This window comes from Homalodisca vitripennis, chromosome 6 (assembly GCF_021130785.1).
Source record: "Homalodisca vitripennis isolate AUS2020 chromosome 6, UT_GWSS_2.1, whole genome shotgun sequence".
Lineage (NCBI taxonomy): Eukaryota > Metazoa > Arthropoda > Insecta > Hemiptera > Cicadellidae > Homalodisca > Homalodisca vitripennis.
Window position 1 is genome coordinate 142,155,159 of NC_060212.1, and position 22,621 is coordinate 142,177,779.

Here is a 22,621-nt window from a genome sequence, read left to right on the forward strand (position 1 = left end):
GAGCTTACCTACAGATTTTGACGGTAGTAACGGAACGAATATCAGAGGCTTGGTGTTTCACCTTCAGTGCTACCAACCACAGGAAGATAAATTTTACTTTTGGTGAATCTCAGCCTGAATGTATGGAGTAATTTTGGGAATTTTTCAGTTCTAACTCAGATTTTATAATAAATATTGAAATAATGGAATACTGCATTATTGCATGTCATGTTTACTTAGTTATTTATTATATGTTATTAACTGGTAGTAGTCTAACATACAATAAAACTAAAATTGTAACTTCAAATTAGTAATGACTGATTGTTACACTTTAACATTCTTTAGTAGATCCAACAAATGAATTTCTTTAAGAAATAGCAAGCTTTAGAGCAGCATATCTTTTAGTGCAATATTACAGTTCTTTTTTTATATACAGATAATTTATTCAGAGTTTTTTTTTTTAACACCAAGAAGAGGAGTTGCTAACCTTCAACCAGGTGCCTTCTCTGGATGGTTGGTGGTGGAAGGCCTCCGGGTTTGGAGGGTAAATATTACCTAGGGTGGATTATACCAGCATACTGATAAAATTGGAGGATTATATCAAGACTTCTTGATGAAAAGTAAACAATTATGTATAATATTGAACTTAAAAGGTGATGCAAGCTAATCTTTCTTTAATTTTGCTTAGCCTAAAAAATGTCCATTCTATTGAAAAATTGGATTCTAATTCCTTTAAGAAAAAATCACTATGGGCAGAGTTTATTAATATTTAAGATGTTATTTATAAACTTATTTTCTCTTAGTTAGATTCATCTAGAGTAACTAAATAAGCCACATTAACCATATGTTTATAAATGGTAAATTTACATTCTGAATTTTTTTAAGAAACAAGGACATCTAAACCAAGTACAGTATTTATATTATTATATTACTTCACTATAATAATAAACCAATAAAACTTATAATCAAAAAGTAAATGGTATGATTTTGTAGGTTCCACATAATGATAGTTTTAGTCCTTAAATTACAATTTATTTATATATGGATTTTTCCGTGAAAGCATGTTTATTTCAACTGACAAACTAAATATTAAAATTAGCATGAAACCAAATGGGTGATTCCAGCTTTAAATGTTTTGGTTGTAGTATTCAATGTCGTCATCCATGAGTTAGGCAAAATGATACTATAATAACTTTCCAGGCAGTTTTAATTGCAACAGTTTACAAACAGGTATCTTTCTCATTTAGACAGTTTCCAATTTGGATACTTTCAGAGGCCAGGATTGATACCTTTTTATCATGCTGCAAATGTTACTGTTACAGTACTGACAACACAATGAGACTATTTCTTTATGATTCTACATTAAGTCTCACTTAGCGGTGAATGTGTTAACAAGTTCACGATGACGTGTACCCTTTCACACATGACAAATGATCTTTCGCAGCTGCCGTTGTGTACCCGATCAGGTACACACCGGGCTTTCATAAAGTGCATCGTGGGGCTGATGGAGTACATGTTACTATGCAATTCCATATTGTGTTTTTATTGTTCCCTGTCTTGGTGGTTAACCTAGTTTGTAATGATGTGTTAGATTAGTTATTTACCCGAAGAAGAGATCAGATTGCAGATCTCAAAACCTAGTATTACTGATTTTTCGTATCACTGAATGATGGCAAATGTCCAGAAAAATCCTGTTTCCTTCACAATCCTTCTATAGTCAAAAGCAAATTTCAAACAAAGAACTTCTCTTTAATTTGAACTATTCCTCCTTTAAGCATTCTTGTAATTCTAATCTGACCAGGTGGTGGAGGGCTGCTCAATATGAAGAGGGGTGACTTGATCGCTCTGGAGGAAGGGGAGAGGGAAGGAGATTGGTTGACAGGTTACAATGTGTTAACGGGAGACTGGGGTGAGTTCCCTGGAACAAGCGTCAGAGTACTGCCCACCATCCTACAGCCGCCTCTGCACATTGTGGTAACTAACACAATATATAATATGTGTAGTACCTACTGTGGTAATCACATAGTATCCATCTCACCACATTACTTTTTAATGGTGAAGGAATAAATAAATTGAATAACTGGTGAATTTTACTATCCCTGTTTCATTTTTAAAGTTCCTCCACCAAAACAATGTTGAGTCTGATGTGATAGATTTTCTTAATCATATTTTAAGAATGTACCTAATGCTATTTGTGTTGGGACAGGCTCACTTTAATAAAGAGGGAGCACTGGATGGCACCCTCAGAGCGAAGGCAATTCAAAGGATCATCCCCATGGAGAACAAACACACCCTGGAGCAATATTGTAAGAAATCTTTCAGGTAAAGGCTGATGTAAGAGATTTTTTTTGTGTAGTAAGATTCCTGTCTTTCTCTCTCTAATTTAACACTTACATTGAGGAATAAGTGATTGATAATCTAATTTCTCAATAGAGAACCTTTGGGTTTGGAGAATCTATGGCAACACTCCCCCCAGCCTCTTCGGTTGCCTCTTCACAAATCTCTGCAATCACACCCCCAGAAGGATGTTGCTGTTACGGGATACATGGGTGTACTCAAGTATATGGGGGATCTGCCAATACCTGCTGGAAAACAGACAGACATTACCGAGATCATATTCCAAGGACCTATGGAACATGTATGTTTTATAATACGATAATTGCATGGATGCGTTTGTTTTCCATATATATATGGATAAAAATAGTTTAAGATCTTGTTTATTTAAAAACATGTTTGTCAATTGATTGGAAAACGTATTAGACATTTAAATTAGTAGAAAACTTAAAAAATAAAATTCTACAATTTAATAAAAGATTTTTTATCCAGTTGTTTGCTATAGGAGGTGTTAAGAGATGAGTTGTTCTGCCAGCTGATGAAACAATTAACTGATAACAAATCACTCAACAGCGAAGAGAAAGGGTGGGAACTAATGTGCCTTGCCACAGGGTTGTTTGCACCTTCCAGTGAAGTCCTTAAGGTATGTACGATCATGCATTAATGGAACATGCAGCTGTGTAGTAGAGTAATAATTCATTCTTTAAGGAAGATTAACTACAGTAGACATATCTTTTTAAATTGGCTATTTTTAGGATTGATACTCCTTACCCCTCAGGGTTCACTTCAGGGTTTATGCCTTCCAGATGAGTCTATTCTGGGTACAGCAAAAACTAACGTGTCACTTACATCTGGGCAACTGTATTGATGTCCAGGAGTGGCACATCACTAATCGCAAATTTCGAGATATTAGGGTCAAAGGGTTGAGTTTACGTTTACGGCGAAGAATGTCTGTTGGAATGGGTGGAGTTCTCTTAGTGTTAAAGGCAAGTGCTAACCTAAATATTAGGGAGTACTGTTCCCTATTCGCTTTGGCTGGAACAAAGCTAGCCCCGCCTTTTAAGGTGACGACTGAGATATAGAGTCCTCTATCTCTTTTCATGGGGTCTTGACTGGAGGTGGTACTCATCCCATCCTTAATATACTGTCACTCTGGAAGCAAGAGCAAAGGTCCTTTTAGGACTATGTACAATTAGAGTTTTTCAACTTCTTGTCCTAAGTGAACAAAACAAAAATGGGTAGTCCTTTTATACAAATAACTATGTATATAACATGATCCTTGACATCCTTGGGAACTCCATTAATGAGTTGATACTATAGCTACTAATCACAAATTTTTGGACACATGATTGAAATCACCAGAAGATATTATTTAGACAATCACATGAACTGCTGAGAAAACTTTATTTGAGACATTAAAATGTCATCAAGAATTATTCCTAAAGTTTAGGCATAGAGAAAATATTTATAGAAAACTGATTTTTATTATAATTGGAATACAAAACTATCAGCACCCTTCCTGACACTCACTTTACACCACTTTTACCCAGTCCTACATATTAAGTATAAGTACTTTTTTTAGAGAATTTCTACTACAATGTGCAAATTTTACCCGGTAGGCTACAATACAACTACTTTTTACCTGGTGCTTTACGATGGTAGACAACAAATTAATTTACCTTCACATGAAAATACGAGATATGGATTATTGTAAATAATTTCTAATAAGACTGATTGTCCTCAGGAGTTGCGACTGTTTCTGTCAAGTCGGGAACAGCCGATGGCGTATGACTCACTGCAGAGGCTGGAGGAGTGTCTGACTCATGGGAATCGTAAACATCCGCCACACTGGACAGAGGTGCAGGCCATGCAACAGAAGGTCCCCATTACCCACACGATTCTCTTCCCCAACTTCACCGAACAGGTAAAAATTGCCATTACTGATAGAATATACAGTAGTTTATCTAATAATTTTAATTAAAACAATTTAATTACATCCAATTTTGTAGCCCCATTTGTAATAGATCCAATATCAATAAATTAAAACAACGGATTATTGAAGGGGCCAATGGAATGTAATAAAAGATTTATTGCAAGACTGACAAACTGACTGCCCTTTTACACTTTGGCTACAAAATCAATAGAATTCTTTTGTGGACCTACAGGAACCTATTTATCAAGTTTCAAGTCTCTAGAACCTTTTTATTAAAAGTTATTATATAGACGAACCGACAAACAGATGGATTCTTCTTCAACCTCAAAATCAGTAGTGTTATTGTTGGACCATGAGGAACCTATGTATCAAGTTCTGGTCTCTATGACCTTTCTATCCTGATAGAGTATTTAACAACATTTGTTATGTAAAACTAATTTATTAATATTAATATAATAAAAGTTGTCCTCCAGAAAATTTTATTTAATTAGTAAGTGAAAATATTATATTATAATTGTTAAATAATTTGTATCATGATCCGAAACCAATGGTATGGACTTAAACTGATATCAGCATCATGTAAAATTACAAAAATAACCTTACTATTAAGTGAACAATTAATAACAGAACAAATATATTGCAAGAATAAATATGTCGAATCTATATAACAACCATCCAGTAACAAGGTAATTTAACAACAGTAATTGCCCCAGATGTGTCTGATTTTAATGCTTTATAATGTGCATTACAGAGATTCGAAGTGAATTCAACAACTCGGATCGGAGATTTGGTTCAGCATATAGGAGACCGGTTGAACTTTCAGTCAGCTGAAGGGTTCTGTTTGGTGGTGTCTATCCGAGACAAGACAGTTGCACTGGCAAATGAGGAATTCCTGTTTGACTCAATCCAAGAAATCTGCTCTTGGGTCGCAAGTGACTCTTCTTTTAAGAAAGGTAAAATACTCAAGGGTAATATGGACACTATAAAACAAATGTGTCAAGTGTCTTCAAAATAGAAGTTACTCTTGACAACATATAAACGGTGATTGGTCTTCTAATTCAGTTAGTAAAACAAGTTATGTAATGTTTTGTACAATATTACATTAATATTGTAATGACTCATTTCATACACCCATCTCACATCCATTTCAATACTTAGGCCTAATTTAATTTAGAACTTTATTAGTAATAATAATTAAGGAATAATTATTTATAAATTGTCTCAAATTTAACTACAAACAATAATAAATACGAAATCAAAATTAATCAAAATTCACCTTATCTATATATATAAAAATGAATGTTTGTATGTTTGTCCTTTATGGAATCGTGAACTATTGGACCGATCATGATGAAAATTTGTACGTATATGTATTTTTCCACGGAGAAGGTTTATAAGCTATGCCCATCCCTTTCCCGATTCAGGATTCCGCCCCACTGGTTACAGAAATACCCATAAGAAATGCATTGCAGCAAACATATGTTAACGTCTTTTCAAATTTTTAATCAGCTGTTCTTTGTAAACATATATTACACTTATAGTTTTAAAGCTTAGAGTAAGCTTAAGAGAAACGACAAATTTTGTTTAAACTGTTTTTGCAATCACTGTTAAACATAGACTTTACTATCCAGATAATACAATTCAAATTTGACGTAAAAATTCACCTTTAACTGCAATATTTATTTAATATAAACCATGCTCATGCTTGATCAGAAGAGTAATGCAGATATCATAATTACTATCTTACGTTGGCTACAAATATAAAGAATGTTATAAAATCAACCTTAGTTGTTTTTTTTTGACAGAAGTATGGTTCTCAAAACTCCGTGTGTACATATTCTCTCGATCGAGACAACAAAGCAAGCTCAATCGTGGCATCGGAGATATAACTAATTTAATCTAAAATTTATTATAGTAAAAAAAAAAATTTACTAAGTAATATAAGGACTTTGGTTCTTAAGATTTGCGTGCGAAGCCGTGGGTAACAGCTAGATAGAGGCAGGAATATGGTACATACCTTCATAATACGCCCAAGAGGCTCACGATGGAACGACTATCAATTATCTCAGCAATGTTTAGAATGTGATAGAAAAAGAATAAGTGAATATAGTGTACTGTTTTCAACGGGAAATTGCGTGCGAAGCCGCGGGCAACTTTTGCAAAAAATTATTGAAATGCGCAGCAAAGCACGCCGGGCCCGCTAGTTAATGAAAACTCTAATCCCTAATAACTACATAAATGAAGAACAAAAACAATGTTTGATCAATCTACTATACCGATATAGGGACGTTTTCTCAGACAAACCCGGATGTTGCACTAAATATGAACACGAATTAAATATAGAAAATCCTAAAAATTTTAAATCATTAACCTATCCAGTACCTCAAGCATACCAAGACGCTGTACAAGTTGAGATTCAACGCATGGAGAACCTTAACATAATCGAGAGAAGCAAAAGTACCTACGTAAATGCTATCATCCCAGTAATTAAAAAGTCTGGAGAAATTCGATTGTGTTTAGATGCCCGCAAAGTAAACGCAATAATTAAACCAGATTTCGAATGTAACCGCAGTGTTAGCGAAATTTATAAGCAGTGTAGACTTAACGGCTTCATATTGGCAAATCCCACTTACTAAAAATTCGCGTCAATACACCGCATTCCAATTTAGAGGCAAGACCTACCAGTACAAAGTCACACCATTTGGAATTTCTACCTCCCAAGCTGCACTAGTAAGAGCTCTTGATAACGTGTTTGATGATGAGATAGAAGCTTTCACAGCAATTTACGTTGATGACATATGTATCATTTCCCCCGATTTCAATACACATCTACAACACCTAGAATACATATTCAAAAAGCTAGCTGAAGCCAATATGACAATAAACTTTGAAAAATCTCAATTCTGTAAAGATTCTGTACCATTCCTAGGTTTTACTCTAACAAATGAAGGTCTTCGTATGGATAACAGTAAGATTGATCCAATTCTAAACTTCCCAACTCCCAGAAGTCGTACACAATTAAAAGCATTCCTCGGATGTATCAATTATTACAATAAATTTATTCATAAATTCTCTGAAACAGTCCAGCCACTATTACGACTAACGTCAAAGAAGGTTAAATTTAATTGGACTAGAGATGATGATACAACATTCAACAAAATTAAACAGCTGTTCATAAAAACTAACACTCTAACACACCCCGATCCATCCAAAGAATTCTACTTACAGACCGATGCGTCCGAATTTGCAATTGGCGGACATCTATATCAAATAAAAGACAATAACGAAAAAGCTGCAATTATGTTCATATCACGCACATTACAACCAGCAGAACAGCGTTTCACCACAACCGAAAAGGAATTATTGGCTATAATCCACTGCCTACAGAAGTGTCGATACATTGTTATGGGCGTTAAATTAACAGTAATTACAGATAACCACGCCTTAACCTTTTTGAAAACCTGCCGTTTGCTAAACAATAGATTAGCAAGATGGATATTGGCTATACAAGAGTACGACTTTAAAATAATCCATTGCAAAGGGACGGACAACATTACTGCTGACACTCTGTCGTATATCCCCACAACACATGTCAAGCGATGCAAACAACCTCACTGAGTTATCTATTCATTACATCGAGAGAATTCCCGACCAACATCTACAAGATCAACTCCGAAACTTACCTCAGCTTCAACATCAAGACCCTAAACTACAACCACTTATAGAAATCTTACAGTCACCTATGGAAACAAATGAATTTCAACAATTATACTAATTATCGTTTATATGACAACACTTTACTACAAAAATTTAAGGGCAAATGGCTTATAGTCATCCCAGAATCAGTAATTAAACCACTAATACTAGAATGCCATCTCTACTATCTACACTGCGGTGCAAAAAAATGTTTCCTGTTACTGCGTGAAAATTTTATTTTCAAGAATATGCATCGAACAATCAGGCAACTGTTATCATCATGTGATAAATGTCAGCGCTGCAAAATCAACAACCATCCACTCAACAGTCAAGCCAAAGGAGTTAAATGCAGAGAGAAGAATGACTAGTTAGCAGTTGACATCATAGGTCCCTTACCGACTAGTGTAGGAAATACAAAATACATGTTAATTGTTATTGACATATTTACCAAATTCGTTAAACTTTATCCACTGCAAAGAGCAACAACCAGAAGTATATTACATAAATTATTTCACCATCACTTTCCTAATTACGGTTTTCCTAAACGAATTCAATCAGATAACGGAACCCAATTTAAAAGTAACGAATGGATCAGGAAATTTGAATCCCACAGCATACAATTAATATACAGTCCAGTGTATCACCCCAGTTTTAATTTGGCAGAACGGCCAATTAGAGAAATAAAGCGCTGTCTCAGAACATATTGTTCACAGAATCATAAGAGATGGGTGAAATATGTACCTGTTATAAATGAATGTCTTAATGAAATTTACCATGAATCAACTGGATTCACAATAAACGAACTACAGTTTGGAACAAGAAATATCAGATTTTGGGAAAAATATGTATCAAACCCTCTAGCTGAAGAAGTACCAATCGAACACAAACTACTGATTGCAAGGCGTAAACTTGAAGAAAGTAGAAAGAAGAGATCTGATAAGATAAATGAAAAGAGAAAACCAGTTTCTCTCCAAATTAATGACCAAGTATTGGTAAAGTCCCATCACCTTTCTAAAGCTATAGCTGGTGAAACATCAAAATTATTTGAAGTGTACGAAGGACCATTCATAATTCAAGAAATCCTCGGGAAATCGACCTACCAAATTTCTGATTTATCCAAAGAGCATGTATATGGACCTTATCATATATCCTCTTTGAAGCCATATAAAAACTCGGTCAACAACGCTACAGAAGATACTGAAGTTGACGCGTTGGGACGTGCGTGAAATTAATACTATTTCCCCAAATAAACAGTGCAACTATACACCCAGTGACATAGACACTTTTAATCAATACTATATAAACATTTTCCTATCAGGAGGGGATAATAATTTGTTAGTGGAAAGTATACCGCTATTCGGTACACAATTCATTAAATGTGTATTTCCAAAAATAAAACTATGTCCTTTGACATTGAGTTAATATTTGCCATTGATCTAATGTTTCTCTATTGTTTGTTTATTGTATACTAAGAAACTTGTAACTTTGTTCGTTGGCTTAGCTTAAATACTACCTAACCCTAATGTTAATTTTGTTCTCCTTTTCCCTATTGTTTGTTTGTTAATTAAATAGTATGTATGATCATCAATTAATTCACTCATTTAATGTGGTTCATCCTTCTCTTTAAGTATCACACATCTATATGTATTATTTGCTATTCATTCGTCATTGTATCGAAACCATGTTCATTTATTTCACATGATTTCTGAGGGGATATTGTAATGACTCATTTCATACACCCATCTCACATCCATTTCAATACTTAGGCCTAATTTAATTTAGAACTTTATTAGTAATAATAATTAAGGAATAATTATTTATAAATTGTCTCAAATTTAACTACAAACAATAATAAATACGAAATCAAAATTAATCAAAATTCACCTTATTACATATAAAATTCAAAAGTTATAAAGTGAACTAAAGTCAGTGATACAGTGTGCAGGGATGATTGTTGAAGAGTGAAGAGAGCAGAGATTTGAAAGGTGAAGAGGAGAGGGGATCTGAAAGAAGTGAAGCAAGATTATTATTATAAAGAAACTGGTTACATTTATTCAGCAGTATTTGAAAGGTTACTTTATTAAATTCTTATCATCACTGAAGTACAAAGAAGCAGAAGACAGACATTGGGTGAGAAAATTCTTTTTAAGTTTAACAGTGATTCATTGGAAGAACATAAAACCCAGGAACATTCAATTTGGTTAATAATTCAAAATTAATATAATTAAAATTTAACAACAATCATTTTTCAAAATTACAATATCTTTTATAAAAAATAAAATACCCAATATTTCTATTTCATTAAGCCAGCACGACCACCCTTCCCTAAAAAATTAAGAATTGTATTTAAAAAATTTACCATTATTATTGTATCCTCCATCTTGTTTCAAAATTCAAACTTGTATGTCAATTAATTTATCATCATTAAATTTCACATTTATATCATACTGAGTTATTTGTTATTTCTAACTATAATCAGAATACAAATTAAGTTTAACCATTTATTTAAAGTGTATAATAGTAATAGTAGGATATTACAATATATGTGTTTTAGCAATGTAAAAATGTTTTTTTTTTCAAAATTAATTATTTATTGAATCCTTGTGAACAAGCACGCATTATTAGCAATAAGTATATGTTACCAGCTGTAGCTATCCTATACGCTTTACTGTGCATCTGTAAAATATTCAAGATTATGAATTGCTTTATGAATTATGAATTTAGTCGATGGTGTTTTTTTAATGTTAGAAACGTTTCAGCTGCAGACTTTCATCATCAGCTTTGTAAAGTTTATTGTGATAGTGCAGTGAGTGAAGGTAAAGTGTATAAATGGGTCAGAAAGAGAGAGAAAGAGTGTTTAGTGATGGCCGTGGAAAATGTTCATGATGAGGAACTTTCAGATCTATCATCTGTGATGACTGAAGATTTGGTCAGTGTGATTGAAATGGAAATTTGTGAGGATAGAAGATTCATAATATGGACTCTCCAAGGAATTTTTAAAAGATTTTCCCTTAAAGTTGTGTCAGAAAATCTGAAATTCAAAAAATTGTGTTCTTAATGGGTGCCTAAACTCTTAACAGAGGACTCTAAACTACTAAGAGATTTGACAGATCATTGACCTTTTTGAGTCCTTGTGACAAAAAAGGGGATTGCATGTTTGAGTCAAATTGACACATATAAAATATGGTTATTCCATATCACTCCCCTAAGTCCAAGTTACAAGCTATGGAATGGCTCCTCCCATTTCTCCTGTCAAAGTCAAAGCCAAATAAATGTTGTCACTGTGTGAAACTATAACAATTGTGTTTTGGAACAGGCGTGGTGTTTTGCTGATGTACTTTGTGAGGGACGAACATCAACAACACCGAATAAGCTCCGTAAAGTGGTTGACAACAAATGATGCAGTATGCTGATAAACAATTTTTTGCTCCCCCTTGACTATATAAAGCATCACATTGCTTAATGTTACCTTAATGTTATTTAACGTGTTAAATTATTGACTTTATTTAATATACTGATCTACTATACCAAGCAGTTTTAAACAAATCCATGAAGCAAAGAACAGGCTATTTCTTCAGTAAAATAAATTTTTGGTTGAATAATAAATATGGCTGTGTAACTACTAGTAAAAAACTACATTGCTGTCCAGACTCAGAAAATGACTGACTTTGTCAGCTGGCAAGTTTTGAATCACCTGCTGTACAGCACCAATCTTGTTTTGAACAATATCCTTCTTTTACAGCAGCTGACACATCATCTTGGCAGGAAGCAATTCAACGATGTTGATGAAGTAAAAAGAATCAAGAATCAATAGTTTATATTCTAGTGATCTTTTACGTAACATATGGAACACATAAAATTGATCTTCCATCTCCCCCCCCATATCATTCTTTTTAACCAGACTTTTAGTTTAATTTTTGGTCCATTATCACTGTAACTAGAGTAGTATTTTGTACTTAACAAATTAAAATTTCACGTAATACAAAAAGATAATTTACTTGTTTTTTTTCTGGGTATGGGAAAAGGGATAAATTTTGATTTGCCTGTGTTTAATTGTAGATACTTTTTTCAACCATATTAACAGTTCGAGAAATGTTTGGTTATGTTTATCCAATGGAGTTATACCAATGTTTGCCTATATGAAGAAGTAGGTGTCACTCGTGTACTACACCATTACAGTGGTCCAATATTACGAAAAGGTGGTGAGTAAGTATTTCTACAAAACTTGCCAGATCCATCATTAAAATGAAAGAGTAATTGAGAAAATGACTGTCTAAATTTAATTTTGTTAAAAGTTGTTGAATAAATCTATAATTTCAAAATCAGCCAAATGTTGCCCACATGATTTTTTTATCTTAACTCGATCCATTGACATACATTGGGCTGTTGTGTGTTACAAGAAACTCTTGCTTAATTAATGCATTGTTATTAGTGTTATCTAAAACCATGTTAGCATTAAATTTGTTGTTAGTTTTGGTGAACAGGTGCTATAGATTATGTAAAGGTCATGTTAAATTATTGACTTTCTTTAATATACTGATCTGCTGTACCAAGCAGCTTTAAACAAATCCACGAAGCAAAGAACAGGCTATTTCTTCAGTCAAACATATTCTTGGTTGAATATTAAATATGGCTAAATATACTAGTAGTTTTTTACTTAACTACTAGTAAAAAACTACATTAGTAACAACAAAATCTAGACTGCGATTAACGTTAAATCTTGGTATTTAAATATTTTTCTTCATTTTTAATTGAAATACATTATGCCCCATTGCTATTCATAATTAATTTTTGAGCAAAAAGTATGTACTTGGTTGAGTGAACTTTATTTAATTTTAAAAATGTTTAATTACAGCTCTCAGAAATATAAAATTTCTTTCTTTTCATTAGTAATTGTAGTTGTTTGTAGTAATAATTTGGAGCATCTCGGAATGAGGCATAGAAAAATGGAGAAGATAAGGAAATGACCTTTCCAGTATATATATATATATATACTGTTCTGATTAACATAACCAAAAACCAATTGCACCACCTTTAATAGCTACATTCATTTACACTCTTAAAAAGTTATTATAAAGACCATCTCAGGTTTTTAAGTGATATTTTGGGAAGATGTTTCAATTTAATCGAATGTAAAAGAGATTCATATTATAAATTAAATAAAAATAAATACTTGACCATGTGCTTCAATGTTATATGTGTTTTTGTTTGTTGTTTGTAAGTATATAGTATGTTCATTCTAATCTGGCCATTTTGAGACCAAACCATATGTCTGATTAGTATGACCACTTAAGTGATTTGTCGAAAACAGTGTGGAAATAGGACCCAATAAAAGTTAATTTTTGATATTACATTAAGCTTTTCTGTATTGCATTAAACAGTTTAGGGAAGATTTGCATTATTCATTGTTTTGACCTGGAAGTAGGGATACATTTGTTTTTTAATTTTAGAACTGGATAAGAAAGGTGTCTTAAAACACGAATCATCTAAATTCATAATTCTAACCTTAACCTCTTAACAGTTTTTTTTTTATCTAAAATTATGTTGTTAGGCTAATTTTATGCGGTTTTACACAGAGGCAGGTTTGTAGATTTTAGATATAAACTGTTTTAAGCAAAAACTGTTATTTTTAGTGTATTTAAAAAAATGTTAGCTACTATATCCAAAAATTGTTTTTTTGTTTAAATTCAAATGAAGCCAATCGTAAATTTGTGCATAGGATATTTCCTTAGTACAATAAACACTACAAATAAAACCATAAATTACTCCCAAGATGGGTGCCATGCAACAACAACACGCAGTAGCTGTCTGCACTGTGCGACTACAGCGAGCACACCAAGGTTCAAACACTCATGACAGAGGGTCAAGGAAGTGCTGACATCTAGTAGAAAACACCAAAACTACTTACACAATGCACAGTTGTCATAGGAGAAAAAATAATGATGTATAAGTATAATGATGATTAATAGTATGTCAGTTGAACTATTTTACACAGTTGTTATGAAAGTAATATTCCATCAAAAACATTGTCTCAACAAAAAGAAACAGCGGAAATTATAGACTATGATAAAATTGATGAACATGCTGGTCTTTTCAACTATCCAATAAAGTGTTTTGTTTCAGGTCAGTCCCAGAGATTCCTGTACGAGCTGATGTACATGCGGAAAGTTTGGCTTACGATGGTTCCAGGCAAGGATAGAATTGCTGATGTGGTCTGTCACTATCCTCAAGAAGTCCCCAAGTACATTTTAGGTAATCACATGAGTCGTGAATTTTTTTTCAAGAATAATTTTTTCGGTGTAAAATTAGTATTTCCAATCCAGAACACAGCTAGAGTATGTTGAAAAGTATCTTTACAGTAGAATTATTAAGCTTTTGTTGTCTACATTTTCATTTAATGTGTATAATGGTTCCAAATGTTTTTAAAGTAAACTTGTCTATTGTCTAAACAAAATTGCTGTTAGAAATAAATAAATTTCTTAATTGTGCTTTTTGTAGGTATTAGTTTCTGAATTTTTTCCAATACAGCCATAATCTGTATAATGAAATGAAAGTGAACTTTAAAACACTCTCTATTTATTTATGAAAAATCAACAAATAGTGTTTTGGTTTTTTAATTCTATTTTTCTGTCAGTTTAGATGGAAAAATATCTATAGTAAACAGCAAAGGGTTTATCATATCAGGAATATGTGCAATAAAGCTGCTCGCAACTTGGGCTTGATACTGAGACTCACCAAGCCCTTTAACGACATTCACTCATTGAAGATTTTGTACTATGCACATGTCAGACCCCATCTCGAGTACTGCAGCGTCGTTTGGTCACCGCACCAGCAGTGGATGATATTGAGAAGATACAAGAGACGTTTCTTGCGACTTGTTGGGGTTCGTCTTGGTTATAGATACACAGAGGTCCCCATACAAGATATTGCTACTTTCCTGAACATACCATCACTCAGTTCTAGACGCTGTATTCAGGATGTGATGTTTCTCTACCGTTTGATCAACGCTGAGTTGGACTGCCCTGACCTTCTAGAAAAAATCAACTTCAAGGCATCGTTTGGAACCAGAGCCATGAATCTTTCACCAAGGTCGCAGCTTCCTCCTCTTATGCAGCAAATGGCCCAATGCTGAGGATTCAGCGGCTAGGGAACAACATTCCATCCACCCTCGACATCTTTATCGCATCCAAATCTGCAATCAAAAGCCGGCTTGCATCACTGTAGCTGTTATTATTATTGGCTCGTCTCTACACCTACCCTGCCTGTGTTGTGTCTCAGTCTTTTATTTTATTATCACAGTTAACTTGTTTGTCAAAACTGTTACTACGTCATAGTTCATATCTTGTTTTGCATCGTTCTTGTTAAGCATCTTTCTTTGTTATTGTTATATATTTATCTATTTATTGTTACACATTACTTGTTATCTATTTATACTTTCTAGTTATGCATCTTACAATTCATATCTATTTGTTTCATTATGTATCTATTATTTTGTTTACTGGTTGCATATTCTATTGTTTTTGTTTTTGTCTACTAATTAGTTTCTTTGGTCAATTGTTATGCATATAGATAAAATTGTAATAAAAATAAAATAAAATAAAAAAATCATGCTAAATCAAGGTTTTATCAATTTTGTCATATAATGAGTATAACATTTAATTTAAAGGAGTAATTACTTACATGTTATTGTAAAATTTGGTTATATACCTGTAATGAAATGATGGACATTTCAGGATATCAGAAGTGTTCAAAGTCTGATGCTGCAGTCCTGGGAGCATTGATTTTCAGAGCAGACAATGGAGACAGAAAGTTAGATCTTCTAGATGACTCAAAGTGAGAAGTTATAAATATTATATAGCATATTTTTTATGACAAGTTCATATGTAAAAAAATAAAGTGCCATAATAGTTCATAGTTCTTGACATATGAATAAAATTGATATATTTTCTAATTTACTATGACAAATTTAACTGATATATTCTGAAGTTTTACTTGTACATGTTCATATTAATGTTCACTTTTATATGAACCTTAACTTACTTTTAGGATTTGAAACATGAGAAAGATAGCAGATAAGTTTTCAAAATGTTTACCTAAAGATTTTTACAAAATATAAAAGTAGCAAAGATCCATAATCCTAATATCTTTTAAAGTTATTGAAACAGAATATTTCTTTATTCCTAGCAAATCTAGAAAAACATGTGACATTGTCAACACAAAAAATGTGCTTATTATTGAAAATTCAACTTATTTGAGTGTATAACCACTTTGAATAAATGCTGATGTTGATGTCATCATTTCAATAAATATTAAATTATAGAATAATACTATTTTAAACAAAAAATTGAAGTAAAAAAATTAATTAATTTGTTTGATTTTGGTAGGATGGGCATTATAAATTGTTATTCTCATAATACTGTGATTTTTCAAATACATTTTTAAGCATTAATTCTAGAGTATTGGAAATTTTGGTTGATCAGTTAAATTTAGATGTTGAATGATTCTTATTAAAAATTCTATACCTTTCTTCATATTGATATGTCAATAATTATACAACTTCAGTCTTGAGTGCAAACTTCTTGATACTAAAATCAACATAGTAACACAAATGTATTATTCTTCTTTGGATGTTAATTGAAATAGATTTTTTTCTTATACAATATTGAAAACTGGTTGCGATTGCTAATATCTCTGTAATAACTAAACAAAGTTGAAGTATTTTGTTGTAAGCAGCTATTATTGATTAAAATTGCATGTATTGCTTATGTTTCAATTAAGTATACATAAAATATACAATAATTAATATAAATATTTTTAATGGAACTTTTTGGTTGCAGAAAGCTTATGGCCAAGTTAGTGCCTCCATACCATCTGAAATTACAGTCTAACAAGGAGTGGAAAAAGGCAATCTCTGAGGTTTACAAAAAACAAATGGGTTAGTCCTGCCTGCTTTTCTTTGAAATTACATTTTATGTTTTGTTAATTATATAAATTATATGTGTTGCTTTTGATAAAATAAGACGTTGTACAAGCAGTAAGCTAAAAACTACTCTCTAATCTAAAAATAAAAATTATTTGATTCTCATATATTTTTTGAACTGTTTAGTTTCAAAGCCTGGGACTGAATTTAATTTTTTTGAAGGTATGACGTCTGAGGATGCCAAAATTAACTACTTGAGGTTTGTCTTCCCTTGGTCAACATTTGGATCATCGTTTTTCGACGTGAAACAAACAACTGAGAAGCGATTTCCTGAAAACATCACCATCGCGATTAACAAGAATGGGATCTTCATCCTTGACAGGCAAACTAGGGTATGTACAGTTGTGTGCTCCTTCAAAATATGTTTTTTTTTTTAACAGCTGAAATCCTTTAAAAGCCACCCACTGTACTGGCAATCATCTTGACTTTTACCTCCATAAGACAGTTGTGTGCTCCTTCAAAATGTTTTTTTAAACAACTGAAATCCTTTAAAAGCCACCCACTGTACTGGCAATCATCTTGACTTTTACCTCCATAAGACAGTTGTGTGCTCCTTCAAAATGTTTTTTTAAACAACTGAAATCCTTTAAAAGCCACCCACTGTACTGGAAATCATCTTGACTTTTACCTCCATAAGACAGTTGTGTGCTCCTTCAAAATGTTTTTTTAAACAGCTGAAATCCTTTAAAAGCCACCCACTGTACTGGCAATTATCTTGACTTTTACCTTCATAAGACAGTTGTGTGCTCCTTCAAAATGTTTTTTTAAACAGCTGAAATCCTTTAAAAGCCACCCACTGTACTGGCAATCATCTTGACTTTTACCTCCATAAGACAGTTGTGCGCTCCTTCAAAATGTTTTTTTAAACAGCTGAAATCCTTTGAAAGTATTGGTATTGGCTATAAGGATTCATGTAAAAAAAAATTTCAAGAACTTCATATTATGACGGTCCCTTATTTAGTTGTGTATAAACTGTTGCTTTATATGGCTACGTCAAACAACCTAACATATAAAAACATCCACCAATATAACACAAGGGGCGCAAACAATATTGTAACCAAAAAACTGATTTCCAAACAATATTCATTAGCAACATTATCTCTTGGACCAAAATTATAGAACACACTGCCAAATGGGTTAAGATCACTGCCATTTGGTATTTTCAAAAGACAAATTGGATTTTTCCTTTTGGAACACCCACTTTATGAAGTGGATGAGTTTTTTGGGATTAGTCATAAATTGGATAATTGTTGTTGATCTTGGGAAATTCTTTTATCTGTGTTGTAATTAGTTTTAATTAATTAATTGATTTGTTTTAATTGATTTATTTATTTAATATATCACTTCTTTTAATGATCTGGACGAACTGGAGGATTGCATTGCTTTTAAAATTGAAATGTACAATATTGTGTTTTTCAATGTGACAATGTATGTAATCTTTACCAGTAATAAATGAGTATCATTGAGTATCAAGTCACCCGCTGTACTCACAGCCATTTTGAATATTAGCCTCCAGAAAGAAAGTGTTCAATGTCTAATACTTTTGCTGTATCTTTTGTGTGACACTCATGGTAGATGTCTCAATTGTAATGTACGATTAACAAACCTTTAAATGAATAATAGTGTTTTTATATTGCTATTGGTTATACAGAAAGTTTTTTAAATATCTTCTTTACCTAAGTAAAATACCAATAGTTAAATACTCAAAAAGCATAATGTGCAAGAAAATCTCAAAAGTGTAATGATACATACTATTCATACCTTTAAAATGAGACAGTGTACATAATTCAGTGGCGAAAAAGATTGTAAATGTGTTTGAGATTGTTCTTAAGGTGTAAAATTCAGGGATATTTCACTTTAAGGTAGTGGGATCTGGTGTAGTAAGAAACTTATGGTGTATAAAGTGGCATAGCGTTTCCTTGGTAATGCCTAATATACTGTATACAGCGAATGGTTAGCTCAGTTTTAACTATATTAATCCATTCTGAAAGTGGAAAACAATCGGAATGGAATTGAATTTCCTTTATATAAGTTAATTTCAATAAATATTGAATCGCAAAAAGTACTTGCTCCGCCGGGACTTGAACCCGGATCTCTCACTTGCCGAGTGAATGTGCTACCATTACACCACAGAGCCCTCACTTTTTACGATTCAATTATTTTGTATTTGGCCGTTTCTTTCACATATGCGTTTAAATAACCAAGCTAACATATGATATGAAGACCAAATACCTGCCAAATGACTTCTGTTTACATTCATTAAATTTATATAAGTGGCAATAGTCTTTATATAAGTTAAAAATACATTAAAATAAAATTGGGTAAACATTAATAACATGAAAGGTATTATTAATAAATTGGGAAAACACTGTTTTCTTACATAAATACAATTGTGAAATTTGATGTATGAATAAGAAAATGATTGTGATGTACAAAATAATTTATAACCTGACTAGGAGCCATTGACTCTGTATCCATTCACGGAGGTGACCAGTTGGACCACTACAAAGTCAACGTTCTCACTGGACGTAAGCTCTGTGCGGCTCGTATGCGTGACCCCTCTCGGCTACAAGATGGACGACCTCATCACGTCCTACACATCACTTCTCGGGCCTCGCAATAATGGCGTGTGATAGTAACATGTGCCAGTGCTTTACTGTATTTGATCAATGCAAATTTGGTGAAATGGTGCAATTTACATTTATAAGTCTGTAACTTAAATACTCCAACATTTCATGTTTTTCTGTCCAAAAAGAATGTATTCAAACAAAAATACTATTAAAACACAAAACAAATTCTTTTAAGGAGGAAGCTCCAGATTCTATTAGTATAACTTTGCCAAAACCAGATGAAAACTAAAAAACTAACAAAGTTGACAAGAAGTGTTGGATTGTTTTAATGTACAAAGTTCACGTGTTGTTCTTTTGCCTCTAAATAGAGCCTGTTTTGTAGATGGTGAAACATGAATAAAATAAGGTAAATAATATGTTGAACTAAAATAATAAATTCTCTGTAAACTAAAGTGTTCATCTAGGCTAGTCAAATTATAATAAAAACAATTATTGTGTAACATTTACTAATGAAGTAATAGGATGCATATTGAATTATCTAAAAAAAACTTTTAATAAATTGATAATGACAATATTTCCATGTGATTATTTCTGGATTTTTACGAGAAATCTAGATTTCCTGGACTGTCCTTCTAGAGCTCTCCTTCTGTATATTATGACAATAGATGTCATGTTTTCAATGTTCATAGTCCATAAATAATGGAGTTGTGAATCCTTAGTTTAATCAAGTGCCATATTGGAACTTAACTAAGTATTGTTTGTAAAAACCTATTTTTATACCAAATTTCGTCTTGTTTAGAATTTCTAGGGACCAGTTATCATTTCTACAAGCCACATTATATAGCATAGACGTAAACAAAAAATAAGAAGTGTGGTGATTAGTTAACAATTACTTTGTTTATTACATTTTACTACAATTGAACAGTTCTAGGATAGCCTATACTGTTAAGAATTAAGAGATAATTATGAATATCTTTATATCTATACATCTCTTGGTCTTTAATTTATCCTTGTTTTTAATTATGCCAAGTGTTTTTATTTGTTTTGTCATCCTTTGATTGAATATGACCTAATTAATCTTATGTTCTCTCAAAACTTCACATACAGTGTTTTAAGAAAGATAATTCATTAGTCTTCTTAGTTACTTGCCATAAACTCTGTTCCATTTAAAAGTATATGCTGAAACATCAGTTCAGCCTACTGCCTTTCAATAACCTTATCAGCATTAGCTTGAAAGCATGTCTGCAACAAATGTGCATTGAGTCATTCCAAAATATATTTTACATAAATGGATATACCAGTACATACATGTATGCACACACATTAATACATTAGTTTGTAATTTGCATCATTTACTCTTTTTTCAATCAAATACAATTAAAAATTAATGGATAGAATTACATAATAATTGATCGAGTTATGAAACAAGTATTATAAAACAACAAATTTAAACTAACTTACAGAATAAGGAATAAAATTAAAGAATAATTTCCAGAAAGTTCTTGTAATATGAGTAATTCCTTTTTAACCCTTGTAAGCCCATATATACGCATGAGAGCTGACCATGCTCTAAACCATGCTTTATGCAACCAGTGTACACTTTTTTATTATATAATTTTGCCAAGGTATGTAGAATTTGAATATTAAACTTACACAAAATATTAAAACTCATACAACAAAATTAACTTGCAAAAACTAGTGATTGCTGAACAATTTTAGTGCCAAAAACAAATATCGAGTTCTCTGTTCATGTAGCAAACTTTTTATGAGAAAATCTAAAATAGCCTAAAGATGCAGAATTTACTATCTAAAAATAAAATAGGAAACGCTATGTAAAAAGATATAACATGTACACATTAACATATAAAAGAAAGTAGCTAATTAACAAAAAAAGTAATGGGTTTTTTGATAGATCCATATAAAATATTGCTTTATATGCAAACCCAACAAATGTTATATCATAGTAATTATGTTTTGGCTTAAAAAAGAAATTAAAAAAATGTTGAATTTTAAAAACAAAACATTGGTAAAAATTGAATTGTATTTATGTTGGTATATTTTTGTACAGAATTATTTTGTAAATTCAATAATTTTTCCCCAATAGCGTAGAATCTAAGTTTTGTATTAATGTACATGTTGTAAATGTATTGGAATAAAGAGTACACTAAAAATTCAAAATAATATTGTTTTATATATAACAAAACACAACACAATACCTACAATTTTATAATAATAATTCTTCATGTTTTAGAATAAAATATAGTAACAATAAATGAAACGCATAAAAAATAGAAATCAGCAAGTAATTTTCATTGTTTATACAAATACAGACTAGTTGAACACTCTACAATTATTTATCTTTTAATTAGTGTTTTCAGCCCACGCAACAGCACAACACACAAATGTTGCACATCTTCTTCAGCTGGAGATGAGACCAATGATAGCAAACAAAACTTGCACACTGCTAAATTGAATTTTCAACTCTTATAGTTTTAAAATGTATATTATTTTTGTCCAAAAAAATTAATCTGGACAGTTTTTATTGGTGTAAAAAAACCACATGTTTAGTTTTCAGTGCTCAGTGATGAACAGTTGCTCTTTTCAGTGATGAAAGTATTATTCTAGCATTCCCCTCAAAAATTCCCTTCGACATACCTAAAAATATAGGTAGCTTTTTACCATTCTCACAACTTTGTGGCTGGTGCTAACTTTGCGATTACTTTGCTAAAATCAAGTGACATTTTTTAAATTTCAGAACATTATCGGAATAGTTTAGTTCATTGGGAACATATGGATACCATTTTTGTCTGGATTAATGCCTTTTTTAGTGGCTAAATTCAGCGTAGAAAACTTAACGACTCTCAACGAGTTGCTGTCCATTGCAGTATAATCAAATCAAATCATTTATTGGGAAACTTTTCAGTACAGGCATTCAGCATGTTTTTTCTTAAAGATAGTTACAGTTATTTTACTAAAACTATCCTTTTACACTAAATACTAATACTAAACTTTTGACATATGAATCATTTTCTACAATATAGAAAAAACAATATATATTGCATTAACTTTGGTAAAAGCAAAATAATAACAAAAAAAGAACAATTAACCAATAACAATCAGCAAACACCA

General features: G+C 32.0%; 1 protein-coding gene across 1 annotated transcript in view; it reads left to right on the forward strand.

The window, feature by feature from the left end:
• The window catches only part of LOC124365579 (myosin-VIIa-like), an 84,749-nt gene extending 64,685 nt beyond the window's left edge, over positions 1-20,064 (forward strand). Inside the window, exons 30-40 of the mRNA XM_046821572.1 lie at positions 1,781-1,953; positions 2,186-2,301; positions 2,413-2,617; positions 2,819-2,956; positions 4,058-4,237; positions 4,998-5,199; positions 14,066-14,194; positions 15,676-15,775; positions 16,780-16,877; positions 17,085-17,254; positions 19,379-20,064. Coding sequence (XP_046677528.1) covers positions 1,781-1,953; positions 2,186-2,301; positions 2,413-2,617; positions 2,819-2,956; positions 4,058-4,237; positions 4,998-5,199; positions 14,066-14,194; positions 15,676-15,775; positions 16,780-16,877; positions 17,085-17,254; positions 19,379-19,555 — 1,688 coding nt within the window. The 3' untranslated portion in view covers positions 19,556-20,064. The remainder of the gene's footprint in view (positions 1-1,780; positions 1,954-2,185; positions 2,302-2,412; positions 2,618-2,818; positions 2,957-4,057; positions 4,238-4,997; positions 5,200-14,065; positions 14,195-15,675; positions 15,776-16,779; positions 16,878-17,084; positions 17,255-19,378) is intronic.
• The last annotated feature ends 2,557 nt before the right edge of the window (positions 20,065-22,621 follow it).